The following is a 16,988-nucleotide window of genomic DNA, read 5'->3' on the forward strand; positions in this document are numbered from 1 at the left end:
GCCCCCTGCCTCCCAGATACTATGGGAGGGCAGAAGTTTCTTTGACATTAGGAAAGAGAAGGGCCATATCCATCACAGGGGGCAACCCAACACACACCCCTCACAGCCTCAATTGCTCCTATTGGTGCCCAAGCTGAAATGGGAGCATGACAGTCAGTTCTGGTCATGTGCCAGACTCGGACTCAGCATCCTCTTAGGCCTCATGACAACCCTTCAAGCAGGTGGCACCACCACCATCGCTACGTCACAGATGAGCCTGGGAGGAAGGCCAGGTGATGGCTTGGCCCTGCGCACAGCCATGGGAGGCAGAGTCAGCACCTGCCCAGGGCAGTGGCATGCTTTGTCTGGGCTCTGCCCCATGCTGACCCCCAGGAAACAGCAGAAGGCACTCACATCCTCCGCAGCTTTCTGTAGGGAGAGAAGGCCCCCGGGGGGATGGACTTGATCCCATTGAGCTCCAGCCGGCTGCAGAGAGAAAACACAGAAGAAGGACTAGGGCAGGTCGCCCCATCCAAGTTGTTGAAACCAGGCCCTTTACCCATCAGTCCCTGCTCCCATCCTCATCTGGAGTAGGGGGGCTATAGCAGAGAAAAGGAGCTGGTTTTGAGTGCCATTATCCCAAGCTGGTGTGGCTGAAAGGGGCTCATGTGTGATGTTAATACTAAGAAACCAATTCTACAGACTGGCCCAGCTGGGCTGGACAGATGAACCACAGAGGGACACCCCTCCCCAACCTTCCAGAGTGCCAGCCTTGGGCAGAGAGCTCAGCCCAACTGAGGCAAAGTGTAGAGGGGCCTTGGGGTAGTGCCTGCTCTGGCTCCTCCCTGGACCACCAGAGCCTGGCCGGCCCTGCCTGTACTCACATCTCTGTCATGGCCTCGGGCAGATTGGCGGGGATGGCGGTCAGGCCTTTGCCACGACAATCCACGATGCCGTTGCTGCAGGCGCACATGGCCGGACAGGAGCCGGAGGAGAGGGTGCAGGAAGGCGCGCGCCCCGCCTCCCCCTGGCCTGCGGAAACAGCGCCCAACGTTTGCTGAACTTGACTCTGAACCTAACTCTGCCGCGTGAGGGTGTGAATTGCACACTAAGAAATCCTAGCCTCAGTTCTGAAGCTCTGGGCTCTAGTCCGAGTCAGTGGACACTTCTGGCTTGAATATAAGAAGGACCATATTTTTCCAGTGCATACTCTGTGCCACATGTTGTGATAAGGGTTGTGTGTGTAACATCTCATTGACTCCTACTGCACAACCCTGCAAAGAGCATGATCTCATCGTGGCCACTTTCCAGGTAAGAAGATGGAGTCCTCGATATCAGTCTGTGCAAGTGACACCGCTAATGAGTGGTGCGTTCAGGGTGAAGCCCGGTGTCTGATGTAAGGGCCCATGTGTTTTAACACTGCTATATCACTCATACCGAGTGTACCGTCTTTAGTGTAGAACTGATCCAATTCCCGCATATGGATACGGTCACAGAGCCACCCCCTCAACATGGAATATTTCTATCACTCAAGAAGTTTCCCTCATGTGCCTTCCCCGAGGTAGCTAGTGTTCTGAGATCTCTCACCAAAGATTTGTTCTGCTTGTCTGTGGACCTGAGCAAAACCAGACCGCAGGCTCTCTTACATCTGGTTTCTTTTCACTCAAGGTAAAATTTTTGAGATTCGCCGATTATACTGTATGAGTACACAGTTGTTTCTTTTTCATTGCTGAGTCGTGGTCTGCTGTATGGCTCTGCCATCACTGGCTAATCCAGTCTCTTGCTGGTGGACATGCAGGTGATCTCCAACTTTGGGATATCAGGAAAGAAACTGCTTGGCTATTCTCAGCCCTGTGTTTTGCATAACACACGCACATCCCCAGCCTGGAGCTGCAGGGTCGTGTCTCACACACACAGCAGCCCTGAGCACAGGGGCACCGGTGCTGAGGAGGAGGAGACAGCCACCCCACCCCATCCCCAGCTTCATGCTGAGGACAGGACGCCAACCTCTGTGTGACTGGTGGGCTCGGGTCCACAGGCTCGGGAGAAATGGGCAGCATCTGATCCCCTGTCATGAATCTGTGAGCTGGTCACTTACTCAGTGAACATTCCCTGAGCATCTATCTCTGTGTCGAGCGTGAGCAAAGCGCTAAGAAATGACCAGAGAATATGGCGCAGGCTCCCATGTGCTCATGCACCTTGCAACCAGCCCACAGAAGTCCCACCTGGGGCTCTGCAGGGTGAGGACCAGGCAGGGCAGCAAGGCGGGGAGGGAGTACCCAGCAGGGGAGCAGCCTGCCAGGAGGCCAAGGTGGGAGGCACCTGCTCCCGGGAAGGGCGGAGATGAGTCCCCGGGGATGGAAGAGCGAGGAGGCCACTAGATGGAGGAGGCAGAGATGGCCTGGCCCAGCCTCGAGGAGCCGGAGGCCAGCTTGGACTCTACTAGGAGCACCAGGAGGCCGGGTTAGGATGAAGCAACAGTAACCAGTCCAGATTTGTCCGTCCCTTTAGGTTTTTCTGGTTGCAGTGTGGAGACTGGAAGGACCAGACAGGAGGCGAGGTGGCCGGAAAGGAGGCCCTCACAGGACCCCCAGTGGAAGATGGAGGTACAGGCTCTGGAGTCTGCTGCTGCTACTGAGTCGCTTCAGTTGTGTCCGACTCTGTGCGACCCCGTAGACGGCAGCTCCCAGGTTCCCCCGTCCCTGGGATTCTCCAGGCAAGAACACTGGAGTGGGTTGCCATTTCCTTCTCCAATGCATGAAAGTGAAAAGTGAAAGTGAAGTCGCTCAGTCGTGTCCAACTCTTAGCGACCCCATGGACTGCAGCCCACCAGAGTCCTCCGACCATGGGATTTTCCCAGCAATCTCGCCTCAAACCGAGGCTTTAGGTCCAATTCAATGACTTTTCAAAGTAGCACAATGAGGGAAGAGAGAGGCAGGAATAGGAGGGGGCAAGGAGTGGAGGAAGTGAGGGGTGGGGGTTGATGGGCTGGAGGTGGGGGAGGGAGGAAAGGGCTGGCAGCACTGGGAAGAAGCAAAAGCGAGGCATTGAGTAGAAGGGATGGGGCAGAGGGACAAGGGGCAGGCAATAGGAAAGGACTGCTGGTGGGGACCAGAGGGGAAACACAGTGGAGGCGGGAGGTGATGCGTGGAGACAAAGGCAATGCTTGAGAGAAGGAGGTGACTGAGGACAGGAGGCAGTGAGTCTGGACAGGAGAGAGTGGGTGAGCGTAGCAGATGGCGTGTGGTCCAAGAGGCGTCCACGGATGAGGACAGGGGATCTTGGGTGGCCCAGATGGGAATGCGTGGTGACAGGAGGCCCTGGGCGGGAACAGGAGGCGGGCAGGAGGCAGGGGATGGGGGTCTGAGAGCCCCAGCAGGGCCGGCACCCACCTGAGCAGCTGAACTCACTCTTCTGGACCTCGGCCACGTTGAGGCCGCGCAGGCCAGCGGGGCCCGAGCACTGGGTGAAGAGCCCGATGGTTGGCCGCTGCCTCAGCCACTGGGATAGCCAGGCCAGGTGGCAGTCACAGAACAGGTGGTTGGAGTGCAGGCGGCTGCAGGGGATGGGCGAGGACAGGGAGGCTCACAACCAACCTGGGTCCCCAGCCCCTGGAAACACTGAGGCGGAGCCCCTCCACTCAGCAGGGGTAGGGGGTCAAGCCCCTGGCACTCCACTCGGTTGGGGTACAGCCTACACCCAGCCAGCTTCGCAGCTCAGGCCCCAGCTTGGAGATTATTTGGGCAGGGGGAAGCCTCCCTCCTCTCCCAGCACTGGGGGCAGCCCTTTGGCTAGAGTGTGCCCCATGAGGACACGCTCACTGAGCTCACAGACACCCTCCCCCATATCACTTAACTCACCTTCAAACCCCAAAACAAATTATCTGCTGTCCGAGGGAAACATCAAACGTAAAAGACATTCAATGTCCTTCCCTTTTAGATCACTCCCCCTCCCCCAGCTCCACTCAGCCCCCGCCCTGGGGTGACCTCTGGGGTGGCAGAGGAGGCTGAGCTCTCCCCACCCCCACCCCGAGCCCCAACACCTTCCCAGCTGGGCGTTGTGCTCTCGGGCGCCTCGGGCTGACTCACAAGGTCCGCAGCTTGGGCATGTGGTTGAAGCTGGACACCGGGATGGTGGTGATGTTGTTGTTGTTCAGGGTCCTGAGTGGGGGAGGCGGGAACCAAGGTCACTTAGCATCAGCCCAGCAGGAAGCTGTGTGGGAATGGGGGGACCTGGCTTCTCTCTCACACTGCGCTCACGGTTCACCCGCAAGGGACCAGCGCTGGGCTGGACCCCAGGGGTTATGCCAGAGAGCCACATTCAGAGGAAAACCCTGAGCTGGGACAGTGACAAAGAGGCAGCTGTGCCATAAACTCTGAGGCTGGTAGGAAGGGGGCGGGGAGCCAGGAGGGGAGGATGGGTGCAGGCTCTGGCTGGCTTGGAAGAAAGCGTGGGGCTCACACAGACAGAGGGAGGAAGAGGAGCCATTCCGGCCTTGTGTGTTAGAAACTCTGGAGAGACATAGCCACTCACGCTGGGGCTTCATCACAAGCAGTTTAAGCCTGGGTCATGCTGCCACAGGCAGGCTCCCACGAGCACGAGCCCTTCTGTCCGCGGGCAGCAAGTCCTGGCCTAGAGCCCACCCCCCAGGTACCCCCGCCTTCCGCGCAGCTGCTGGGTCCCTGAGGCCTATGTCAGCTTGCTCTCCTCCCTTTGCCACCCTTCCTAGGCTTTACTTACAGCACCTCTAACCCCCGCAGAGCCCGGAAAGCGCCTTCCTCAATGCAGCCAATCTGGTTCTTGTCTAGCTGTCTGTGAAGCAAAGGAACGTGGTAGAGAGGACAGCATGTTACCTATGGCAGGGATGACCCAGCATTCCACCCAGCGCTCCACTAGTTCCAAACACAGAGGCCTGACCCCAATCGTTTGTCCAGTACACACACAGCGATCCAACTGGTAATCGTTAATAAAAGCTTAAAGTCTTTCTTATTTTTAAAACAGTAAGTATAAGCAAGAGTTATATTATTTCCCTCTACCCAACCTTGCACATCTCCTGGAGACCACATCTCCTGGTCTCCTCCACTTTAGAGACCACCTAGAGGGAGCTGGCAGCTGTAAAACGAGAGTCTATCATAGGAGCCGTCGCAGCCAGAGCTGGCAAACAGATTTCAGCCTGAGGGCTGAGAGATACCGACTCAAGGCAGCTACCTGGCCTGCTGTGTCCAGAATAAACTTAAGATGTGATTGGGCTCCTTGGGGAAGAATGCAGTGATCGATTACCAATGTCTACTACAGGCACCAGGAGTAGGAGGAGGGTGACAAGCATGCCAGGCATTTGCTATCACTACAGCAGTCAGACCTGGGGTGGGGTGGAGTTTTAAACTTGGACTAGAATAAATACAAATAATAGGAATAAACCATTACATTTACACAGCATTCAACAGAGTGTATTCATCTCCAGGTCTCGTTTCAAACTCAGAGCAAGCTTGTGACATAAATATGATGCCCCCATTTTGCAGAACAATATATAGAGGCTCAGTGAAATTAACTGACTTGCAACAGCTTATACAATTTAGACTGCCAAAAAAAAAAGGGGACAGTCAAACCCAACTCTCCCCACCCGCCGAAGGGCAAGGGCACAGAGACTGTTCATTTCAATGTAACAAGAATCCCACCGTTGATGACACTCCTTTTAACTGGGTCCCCCAAGGCTGATGAAATGCCTTCAATATGGGCATCTCCCACCCCAGATTGTTCCAGAAAACCATGCTGGCATGAGCCATCTCAGAGCCCAGACCAGCTCCCTGGCTGCCTGGGCTCAGGAAGACCCATCAGGATGCTGCCAGGGGTGGCCCTGCAGCCCCAAGCCCCCTTCCCTCTCAGGCTTATACTCACAAATTTTTGAGATCTGTAGCTCCACGGAAAGCCTTTCTGGGGATGGCCTGGATGGTGTTCTCACTTAGGTCCCTGTGAGGACAAAGCCAGAGGGAGAAAAAAATAATCAGAAACATTTCTCCAGAGCACCCTGAAGAGCCAGGGAGGTCAAGCGAGCCAGACATTACCCAGACCAGACAGAGCTGTGTCCTGGCACGTGGGACAGTGCTCAGCACACAAAGATCACTGGCAAACATTTGTCAAATGAATGAATGAACGACTCAGAGCTCAGGCCCCCACCACTGCCTCTTTTCTGGGCAGAGGGTTTGCAGCTGGAGGGTGCAGCCTGGGGCAGTGGTCAGAGATCAGCTCCACCAGCTCCCAACCCTTTACGCCAGATCCGCGGGAGTCAACTTGGCCCCGAGGCATCCTCCAGGGCTGCAAAGGAAAGAGCAGGGGCTTCTCGACAGAGCCCCCAGCGGCCCCAGACCTGTAGAGAGTCTTCTGATAGCTCTCTCTGTGTTTTACTGAGCAGGAACGGAAGCTCCAGAAGAAGGCACAGCTGGACCCCAGGTAACCCAGCGGTAGGGAGCCCACCTAGGTCATGAACTCCAGGCTGGAGCTGACTCCAGGTGCTGCGGTCTTGGGGTCGGCGGTGACCAGGGCTGCTATTAAGCCTGGGCCCACCTGGGGACTAAGCATGCCCACCTAGGGAACGCAGGACTGCATCCTAGCCCTGAGGCGTGGAGGGCAGGGACCATCCAGGACTTCATCACCTTCCCCTTATTAACATCCTGAAGTGAGAGAGAAGGCACTGCATAGACTTAGCAAACCAGCCTCCCCTTCCATGGCAGGACTGGGCCTCAGGCTCCTGTCCACTTGCCTCTCCTCCCTCTCTCAAGCCTCACTGCAGACTTTATAAATGCCCCTTTGCTTCCCACAGTGGGGATAACAACCGCCCCCAACCCCTGCCCCGCCCAGCACATCACAGTGTGGGCCAAATACGATCACCATCCCCATTGCAGGAAGTGGGAGAGGGAGGCTCAGAGAAGTTAGGCAGCTTCTTTAAGGGAAAAAAGCTGGTGGAGGTGGGGTGGGGGTAGGGGGAGTGCTCCAGAAGCTGAACCTAGCAGCCAGGTCCCAGAACCTCCCTAGCCACTGCAGCTGATTTCTGACAATCTCTGATGGCCTGGGCTGCTGGTCCCAATTCAGGACCCTATGTGGGACAGTTCGGCAGACCTCAGACCCTCCTTTTGGGCTAGATCCATGGGGCTTTGACCATTTCCTTCCTTTCAGCCATTCAACCCATGAGCCTCAGGGTTTACCTTGAGCCCCAAGAACTCAGCCCACAGGGCTCCTCATTGGGAATTCCCTAAGCTGTGGGAACTACTCCCCTTGGCCTGAGTTTTTCTGGCTGAGACAATGAAACAGAAGTGCTGAAGCAGAGTGCACGGGGTCCTGACCTCAGAAAGGCTGGTTCGAATCCCATCTCCCCACTTCCTGGCTTTGAATCTGGGTCTACCCTTTTTCCTCCTGAGCCCTAGTTTCCTGTGTGCAAAGTGGGGGAACAGCTGCCCCTAAAACCCTGCCCCCCCAGACAGAGTGTGAGCCAACATCTCTGAGCTCCCTTCTCTCAAAACCCCAGCCCCTTCTGCCCCCAGCCGCCTAACCCGCCCCAAGCACCTGCGGTCTCAAGGAGCTTTGTCACCATCACACCCCACCTTCCCTGCTCACTTTCTCCTTGAAAGAAGGCATCTCAAGCCTGCAACATAGACTCTCCTCTCCTCCCTAACTACATTTCAGTTGTGTCTGGCTTCATCTAACCAGCCTGTCTCTGTCCCAGGTAGCAGTTCGCCCTTCAGCCAAGCCTGGCAGGGAACTCTGGGCTGAACTCCCCACCATTATTCCATTTAATCCTCACTACAGCCCTGCAAGGAAGGTTTTTTATTTGTATTGATCAGTGTATTGATTTAGGCCAACCTTGTTCCAGAAAGGCTTGCAGGTGGCTTATAGGGATTTATAAAACAGCAAGAGTGCAGAAGTAAAAAGTAGGGCAAAGGGAAGACAAATCAATGGTGGACACCGAGCATGCAACATCACATGACCCATATAGCTGCCGGGTCCGGGACTGAGGGTGAGTGTGAAGCTTTCTGAGAGCCCACGCGTAAAGGGAAAACTGGTCAGTTAATTGCATCCTCGATACATGTATAAACTCAAAAGAATCAATTTCTCAGGAGGATAGCTGTTTGGGGCACTAAGATGCGACAAGAATTTCTCCAGGGGTCTTTGTAAAAAATGACTGAGTGTCCTAATCAATAACGTTAGATCCATATAATAAATGGGTTTCATGTGTCTGTTTCTTAGAGTAGCATCGCATCAAAGTATGATTCGGGCAGAGCAGTTCTGTAAGGATGCACACCAGGAGCTAAGTGGGGAGAGGAGGGGCAAGAATGGTCTGTCAGAGGCAGGAGGCACAAGCCTGGCTTGATCCAGGAACAGCTGGGAGCAGGAGGGGGTGGGTGGAGGGTGTTGAAAGGAAAAAGCCTTGCCAAGCAGAGGAGGTGACAGTTACACCAGAGAGGGGTGTGATCTGATGGCCTTTTAGACATGGCTCTGGGGCACCAAAGCCTGTAGAGAAAAAATTCTGCCCCCAGTGGAAGCCAAGCACCCCTTAACGAGATGAGAGTCCAAGGCTGGCAGTGGGGATGGTGCTCATGCTGTTAGAAAGATTAAAGGAAACTGAATTTGAGACCCTGGGAGAGGCCAACGTCTAGACCTCAGGGAAACAGCTGAGCCTCGGCAAGTCGAGGACATGCAGAGCGCTAGCAGAAAGGGCGGCGCAGAGACTCCAACCTCTGCAATGGAAGGGTCCAAACGCAGCTCCGGCTTCTGCCATTTACAGCCGTGGGCCCCGGAAGCTACACAGTTGGGAGCTTCAGTTTCCCTATTTGTAGTATTAGAGTTAAACTATCTACTCTACAGGGCTCTGAAGAAGATTAAGAGAGTTCATGTATTTTCGCTTCTGTTCGAGTCCCTCCGTTTGGCAGTTTTTAAGAAATGTTGGCTTTGTCCCAACTGAAGCACGGCCCCCTAATCCCTTTGCTAAGGTTCTGTTGTTTCCAATTTTCTCACTAGTCACTAGGGGGCGCCAGAAGCCACCCCTGGACCTGGATGCCTGCTCAGCCATTTGGCAAACCCCAAACCATTCTTTCCTTTTTTGCCCCAGCCGATCTCCTACCTGGTCAACAACTATTTTGTCTTTCCCAAGCCTCTGGGAAATAAAGTTCCTCATCTCCATTTTCACACGTTGGCACGCAAACTCCAAAGGTCCCACCTACGACTCTCCTCATCGTATTTCCCCAGGTCCAGAGCCTCCTTCTCCCTGAAAGTTGGTCGTTGTTGCTCCCATTCTCCTGTCTCGGTGACCTTATCAGAGACCCTGAAGTGAGGTGCATGCGTGGCCCCAGGTGTGTCAGAGCAGGAAGCGATATACTGAGAGGGGCCATCCTGGAAGAAGAGGGCTCTGAACAGCTGGTACCCCGATCCTGGCCAAAGGAGGCCCAGGGCACACAGCCACAGGGCAGACAGCAGCTCAGAAGGCAGCCGCAGGCCAGACAGCAAGAATCAGATTACCAGAGCAAGGACGCAGCAACCAGACCAGGGACTGGTCTACACGTAAGAGTGAGGTCCTGGATTTCCGACAGGCTCCCAGAGATACAGATGCTGCCGGTCCAGGAAGCACACACTGAGAAGCCAAGGAGTAGCGGCCACTGGCTGAGAGCCACAACCAAGTGTCACCACGGTGACTTGAGGTCAAGGAGCCCTGTCTCACTCACTCAAATCGTGTTGTCCTGGTGAGTCACCTAACCTCTCTGGCCTCAGTTTTCTCATCTGCAAAATGGGGCTAAGAAGTGGCACCTACCTTGTAGGATCTGATGTGACAGGCACTGGGTGCTCTCCACACAGGCTGCCGTCCCCTCAAATCCCTTCCGCCACAGGACCTTTGCCCTTCCGTTTCCTCTGCCAAAACTACTCTCCTCCACTCTTCCCCTGGTAACCCCTATTCATCCTTCATATCTCAGTCTACAGACATCTCCCTGCATAGCTCCCCCTGCTACAGGTTCCCAAGGCCCCTGTGATTTTCCTTCTCAGCACAAATCCAGGCTTATAATGAAATATTTGTGTAATGAATGTAATAAAATATTGATTTTTTTTTTTTTTTTTTTAATTTAGCCTCCAATCTCTGGCTCCAGACCGTTGTATCCCTCCCTAGATGTAGTGCACGGCAGGGGCTCAGTAACATTTAGCTGAATAAAGTGGTTCCCTCCATGAGTCTCTTGCAGCAATTCCTCTGCATTTTCCTGACTAAACAAGGAGTTAGGACAGGCCTTGGGGTTGAGAGGGGAAAGCAGGGACCTGGGGCAGGACGGCTGGTTCTGTGTCAGTTTTGTGGGACCAAACCTCTTCCCGGACACAGGGTATGGTTGTCCTTTCTCTGCCTGACACCCAGCTACGGAGAGGTCTGAAGCGGGGGCGGGGCGTTGCGCTGGAGAAGCACCTGTGGCCACTGGGGTTAGAATCAACTTGCCCTTCCCACATCCTGACATAACTCCAGTCACCACCCTCCATGGCTCTGAGGTGGTCCCAGCTGCATGAGCAGAGGGGTTGAGGAGCCTCTGACGAAGATGACTGAGTAACTCTCGTGGGACCCAGAGGAGGAGGGGGAACTGGACCCCTGGAGTCCATGGAGGGGGTGGGTCTCAAACTCAGGGTGCAAATATTCCCTGCCTGAACACCACCCCCCAAGATGAGGGGCCCTGAGAGGCAGGCTGCGGCTAATAGCACCTTCCTGGAGTCTGGGACACCCCAGTGAGCCCAGCTGGGTCCCTTCTCTGCAGGGAGGCCCGCACCCTGGCTCAGGCACCCCAGTGAGCCCGGCTGGGTCCCTTCCCTGAAGAGAAGGGGCAGCAGGCCCACACCCTGGCTCAGGCACCCTCCCAGAAGCCCTTGCTCCTGCTGCCCTCCTCCCGCCAATCCCTCCAGCCTCCGCCAGGGCTGGGAAGGCGGGGGCTGGGAAGCAGAGGTTGAGACCCCATGTTCTCACTGCTAATCCCCCTTCACGCTCTAAGTAGATTGGATCCTGCCGGCAGCCTGGCCTCTGAGGGAATCAGTGGGGGGCCCAGCCAAAGCCAGACTTGGCCTGGGTTCCTGCCCCCACCCGACGGCCCCACTGCAGAGCTCGGGGCCTGCTTGGTCTGCCTCTCAAGACACGCGGAGTCTCTGGGCAAACTGGCCTGTCCTCTCGTCTGGCTGGTTATCCTGAGCTCACCCAGTGTGGAGCCTGGAGGAAACCAGCACAGCCTGACTACTCCAAGCCACCCAGCACGGGGCTCCTTTATCAGATTAAGGACCTAAGCCTTGGAGCAAATGAAGGCAGCTGAGCACCTACCCACTGAGGGACCTCATGCCGGTTTCCAAACCTCTAGAGCCTCTGTCTCCTCCTCTGTAAAGCGGGAATGATCATGGGGCCATGGCCTTAAACTGAGGCTGTGTGTGTGTGTGTGGTACTCTTGACTGGGGCGGGCAGTCGACTGCCACTGCTAATTGCCTTTACGGGCCTTGGGGCTGGGGGTGTGGGGGGAGTCAGGGCTGACAATTCTAGGACTTGGAATCTGGGACAGGGGTGAGGCTGGAGGCTGGCCTGCCGCGTGACCTCAGGCACAGCCTTCAGTTAGTTCCCAGCACCTTGGTCTCCACTTCCGAAAGTACCAGCCTTCCCAAGAGGTCAGGAGAATGGAATGACACTTGGGTGGGCCCAGCTCGGAGCAGCTTCCCTCACGCTGCTGCTGCTGGTGTAAGTGCCACCCAAGACCCCTTGGCGGGTGACAGCACCCACGTCTCTGGCACCTGGACCAGCAGCAGCGGAGCCACCTGGGAGATTCAGAAAGATGGACCTTCTGGCCCCACCTACTGAATCCGAATCTGCATGTTAGCCAGACCCCCAGTGATTCACATGTATATGAAAGTTTGAAACGTGCTGCCTCTGACGAGGGAAAAGTTTAAACCTGTCCCTGCTCTGTGCGTGCATGCTCAATCGTGTCCAACTCTGGGCGACCCCAGAACCTGCCAGGCTCCTCTGTCCATGGAATTTTCCAGGCGAGAATACTGCAGTGGGTAGCCGTGTCCTTCTCCAGGAGAGCTTCCCAACCCAGGGACTGAACCCAGGTCTCCTGCACTGCAGGCAGATTCTTTACTGTCCGAGCCACCAGAGGTTCCTATCCCAGCTGAGGCTAAAGGCTAGGGGTCATAGCCCCTGTGCCTGCCAGCATTTCATAGCCAGGAACAGAAGTGACAACTCCTATTTTTAGGGGTGCTGGGTTGGGGGAGGCTTGGACACAAACACCCCCACTGGGTAGAGAGAGGGAAGAGCAGCCTCATGCCACTGCCCACCTTCACAGGGAACAGAGGAGGCGCTCACCAGCCACGACATTAGTACCACTGTCCTCCCTGCATCCCTGCTGAGGTCGGGGCAGGGCGACACTTGCTAAGAGGGCGTTGGCATGGAGGAAGTAATCCGCTCCTTTGAGAAGGTCAAGAGCCACTGCTCCAGGTCAGGGCTCAGGCAAGGGGCTGGAGACAGAGTCCCAGGGGTCTGCTCGGCACCCCAAGTCCCTGCCGCAGGAGGACTCCAGGGGAAAGGTTCATGGTGCCCCAGGCTCATGACCACATCTAAGGTGTGCCTGGGACCTGGCAGGACCATCCCTCCTTTGTCTCTGCCTGTCCTTCAAGTCTCCCCTCAAATCCTACCCTTCTTACCCAGGAGGGAAATTAATTCTGCAATTATTCCTCCCTGCCCAGTCTCCCCAGCCTAGGGACAACATTCAGGTGCCCCAGAGTTACCCTTGGTGGGTATGTGGTATGTGTGCACACCTGTCTCCAGGTGACACTCAAAGCAGGTTCTTGAGAGACATTTGCTGATAAAGACAGGTAGAGAGACATTTGCCTGACTCCAGCCTCAAGGCAGGGACTGGAACTTTATCATTCATACATCTCAGGTGCTCCTAGAAGAGCAAACTGAAAGCTTATCAGAGGCTGATTCTCAACATGGATGGATTTGTTTTGTCTCCAGAAGTCAAGTTTGGGTTGAGGGAAGGGGGCAGAATGCAGAAGAGAGCAGGGAGTGGGATCAAAGGGCACGCTGCTGCAGCTGGTAGCGTGAAGGCGGAAGTGGCCCTGCCATCCACAGTCTAGTTTCCTTTGATTTTGGGCCCCACCCCGTCTGCTGTTGTCAAAACAAAGGAAGACACCCCACCCCACCTGGGAGCTACCTGGGCCTCCTCCTAAGGGTCCCGGCTGCACTAAGTGGCCAGTTCCCCTAGCCAATCTCTGTGCTCCCCAGATCCCCTTTCCTCTGCTCCCCTGGGGGCCTGAGTCAGGCCAGCTGGAATAAATGGCTGGGCCATTAGCTAAACTCATATCCCCCAAAAAAGCCTCACTGGGAGGAGGATGAAGTGCTGGCCAGGCAGTAGCTGGTCTAGGAGGAGAGCCAGGCAAATTGGATTCAAAAGCAAGTTCAGAATCAACTGACTGCCCCTTTGCACCTGTTTCCTCATCTGTAACATAAGCTTATAAGATAAATAGACAAAGGCATTTGAGCATATCCCAAAGACTATCTGGCACACAGTAGGTGACAACTGTGTTGCCAATAAGGCTTCGAAATGACCCCTACTAAATTGCTGGTGGTCCAGCTCTGACCCCCTCTCGTTCTCCACCTTCTCCTCCTCAGATGCTGATAACATTCATGGAATTAAAGCTCTCACATGCTCTGCGAAGACTTAAGATCTGTTAAAGCATCGAGCACCCAATATTTTCCCAGGGAACTCCTGATGTCCAGACTCCTGTAGGTGGTTTTGGAGGCTGACACCATGGATGGCGGGGCTGGACCTTTGCAGAATAAATAGGCGGCTCTGAGTGACAAGTGCGTGCCAGGCACTGTTGGCAGGAGAGACACTTTCCCTCTCATGCCCACAACCCCACCCCGAAGTCACACATCCTCCTGTGGCCAGCTGCCCTCTCCCTCCAGCCTCACTGAGTTAATGTTGCAGAAAACTCATTAAGAAGAGACATTAAACAGCCCTGGATCATGGCACTGTAAAACCAGCCTGGGTAACATTTCTGTGAACTGGGCTGTTTGTTATGCAGCTACCAAGCATCATTGCAATCAATTCCCACAAGAGATTTCAGAGGAGAGGCGCACACCCCCAGAAAGCAACCACAGAGCCCTGCCAAGGAAATCTGCTCAGAGGCTAGAGTCCCATTCAGGAGTGAGTGGCTCCAGGACAAGCAGGAAACAAACCAGCAGGCATAGGTCCCAGCCACCATGGCAAGGACACAGTAATGGCAATCGGGCAAATGAAGATGGCCGGCATAATGTAAGCCTCCCTTAATTCTTCCCCGAACTCAACCATTATGCACCAAGCCCCCAGGAAGCCCCAGGCATGCTGCTGAGTCCTAAGCAGGGATGCACTGGGGGAGATAATGCTCTTGTTCCAGACATCTTTGAGTAGCTAGGACCAATGACTTCACAGATTCCCAGTCCAGGCACAGGGAACAGTGAGACAGAAGGAGGAAAGAGACAGGGTGGGGCTTCAGCAGGAGAAAAATTTAAGACATAGGGGAAAGAACACGAACTTTGGAGCCAGATTCCAAAACTGGGTTTGATTCCAAGTTTCACCATTTACTATCTGTGTGACCTTTGGGAAGTTACTCAACCTCTCTGAATCTGGTTGTTCATGTGTAAAGGGGAGTTCATCACAGCTCCCTCTTACCAGGTTATAGCAAGGATTAGATACCACATGTGCCTTTCATATAAAGCACAAAAATAGGCATGATGAGTCTATGCTGTGGGGAGCAGGATCACGGTTACCCCATGCAGGGGGATTAATGACTGGAAGGAGGTACAAGAGGCTCCTGGGTGCTCATGATATTTTCCTTCTTGATCTGTTTGCTGTTGGTTATGTGAATGTGTTCAATTTGTGGAAGGTGAAAGTGAAGTTGCTCAGTTGTGCCTGACTCTTCGCGACCCCATGGACTGTAGTCTACCACACTCCTCCGTCCATGGGATTTTCCAGGCAAGGGTACTGGAGTGGGTTGCCACTGCCTTCTCCATCAATTTGTGGAAACTCGGGAGCAAATAAGCTCGTGCACCACGACTACTGAGCCTGCACTCTAGGGCCCAGGGGCAGCAACTACTGAAACCTGTGTGCCCGAGAGCCTGTGCTCCACAACGAGAGAAGCCACCACAATGAGACGCCCAGCACCACTGGAGAGTAACCCCTGCTCTCCACAACTAGAGAAAAATCTGTGCAGCAGTGAAGACCTGGCACAGCCAAAAATATAAATAAAGAAAATGATTTTTAAAATGAGTAAACATATCAAATGAGAGGGCGAAGCACGCCCTATAAAAGCCTTTGCATGTGTTATACATGGGCCTGGACTTTCTCCAGACTCTGAGGACATGGAGATTGCTATGCATACTGTTTGCCAAGACCAGAGATGAAAGCGAGCTTGGGAGAGGTGTGGCCTTTCCTGGTTCTAAAACCAAGCATAAAGGCCTCGTACGGGTCACATAAAGCAGCCGGATATTTAAAAAAAAAAAAAAAAGGGACACTTACCAACATCCCCAAAGGAGGCTCGAGGACATTAAGTTGCCCCCTTCTGAGTCACTTGCCTAGAAGCCAAGTCACAGATCAGCCAGTTCTCCAAAAGGCAGTTTGCTAAATTTCTTTGTTTCCTTTACCAGTTTCATTTTAGTTGGGTTGTTTCCCATTTGTCTTCACAAAGGCCTTTCAGGGGCTATTGGTTTTTTCCTGCCCCGGCTCCCTGCAGTCAAAGGAAGAGATTCGGGAGGCATTCACCATAGTTCAAACACCTGGAGTGTGGCCAGCGGCAAATGGATCAGTCCTTAAAGTACCATCATAAATGCAAAACGCAAACCAGTCAACTCACACCGAGGAGTTAAAGAAAGTAAGTCATTTTGATGAATTGGTCATTTGACAAATTGGCCATTCAGTGAATTGGCTTTGGGCAAATTGGCTTTTAGCAAAATGACATTTGGTAAATTGGTCTGCTTCTGACACAGCAATGTGTTTCACAGGGCAATGAGTTATAGACTGCCAGTCCAGGCTCACAGCCTGAAACCAGACCTCAGGAGAAGTCATTCTGCAGACAGGTCAGCCCCATGCCATGCACTGCTTTCCACTGGCCTGCCTTGAGCCAGGGTGGGTTTTAGAATATTCTGAGGGATGCATGCATGTAGGCCATCCTTCATTCATATCATTTTTCTCAGTGAAGTTTATGTAGACTCTGACGGCATATTCTTTGGGTTGTTCCCTCAAAAGGACCTGGGAAAGGTATAGGCAGGACCCAGTGAAGTTTGGGGAAAGAGAACCAAGCACAGGGACTACAGAACTGAGCAAGCAGAATCTAAGTTGTGCTGGAGGAGGGGCCTCCACTCAGGACAAGTGATCAAGTTGCTAGTCTGAGCTTCCCCAGGGAGAACTTGGAGGCCCAGCCAATGCAGCAGGGTAGCTAATGCCAGAACAGATGTTTGATTGAAGCCCATGGCAGCACTGGCCCACCAAGGAGGCCAATAGGGCATCACTGAGGCCCTGGGGCATTTCCGGTCTTCTCTCCCCTGGTCCATAAGGAGAAAATGGGGCCCATTTCTTTTACCCAAGACCTCACCCACTATCTCTCTATCTCCTTCACAGCAGCTTAAGCTCTGTCTTAGGAGTTTCTCAGAAGAAAAGGGGAGCTTGGGAGACTGGAACAGCACAAGGCCAGCCTCCCCAGAATATTTGCAGCCCCTCACTTCTTCTCCACGTACACTCCACATACACTCCCCTCCACATGCCCCAAGGGCAGGAGACCCTTAACTACCTCCAAGACAGGCAAAAAGACAGAGCTTTGCCATGTTATTGGGCAAGGAAGAGGTCTAATTGGCTGAGTGTGTTCTGCAAGTGGCAAGAGCGAGAAAGCCCAGAAAAGCCAGGATCTGCGGTTGATTTGAGGCAGCTGTCCATGGTGCTGAACCCTCACAGCAGCCCTTCCTTTGATCAAGATTATTCTACCTA

General features: G+C 54.1%; 1 protein-coding gene across 1 annotated transcript in view; it reads right to left on the reverse strand.

Moving 5' to 3' along the window:
* Positions 1 to 16,988, reverse strand: part of SLIT1 (slit guidance ligand 1) — a 170,577-nt gene that overhangs the window by 52,612 nt on the left and 100,977 nt on the right. The window contains exons 5-10 of the mRNA XM_052660767.1: positions 5,875 to 5,946; positions 4,720 to 4,791; positions 4,068 to 4,139; positions 3,372 to 3,535; positions 864 to 1,011; positions 394 to 465 (exon numbers count right to left, since the gene is read on the reverse strand). Coding sequence (XP_052516727.1) covers positions 394 to 465; positions 864 to 1,011; positions 3,372 to 3,535; positions 4,068 to 4,139; positions 4,720 to 4,791; positions 5,875 to 5,946 — 600 coding nt within the window. The remainder of the gene's footprint in view (positions 1 to 393; positions 466 to 863; positions 1,012 to 3,371; positions 3,536 to 4,067; positions 4,140 to 4,719; positions 4,792 to 5,874; positions 5,947 to 16,988) is intronic.

Source organism: Budorcas taxicolor, chromosome 23 (assembly GCF_023091745.1).
Source record: "Budorcas taxicolor isolate Tak-1 chromosome 23, Takin1.1, whole genome shotgun sequence".
Classification (NCBI taxonomy): Eukaryota; Metazoa; Chordata; class Mammalia; order Artiodactyla; family Bovidae; genus Budorcas; species Budorcas taxicolor.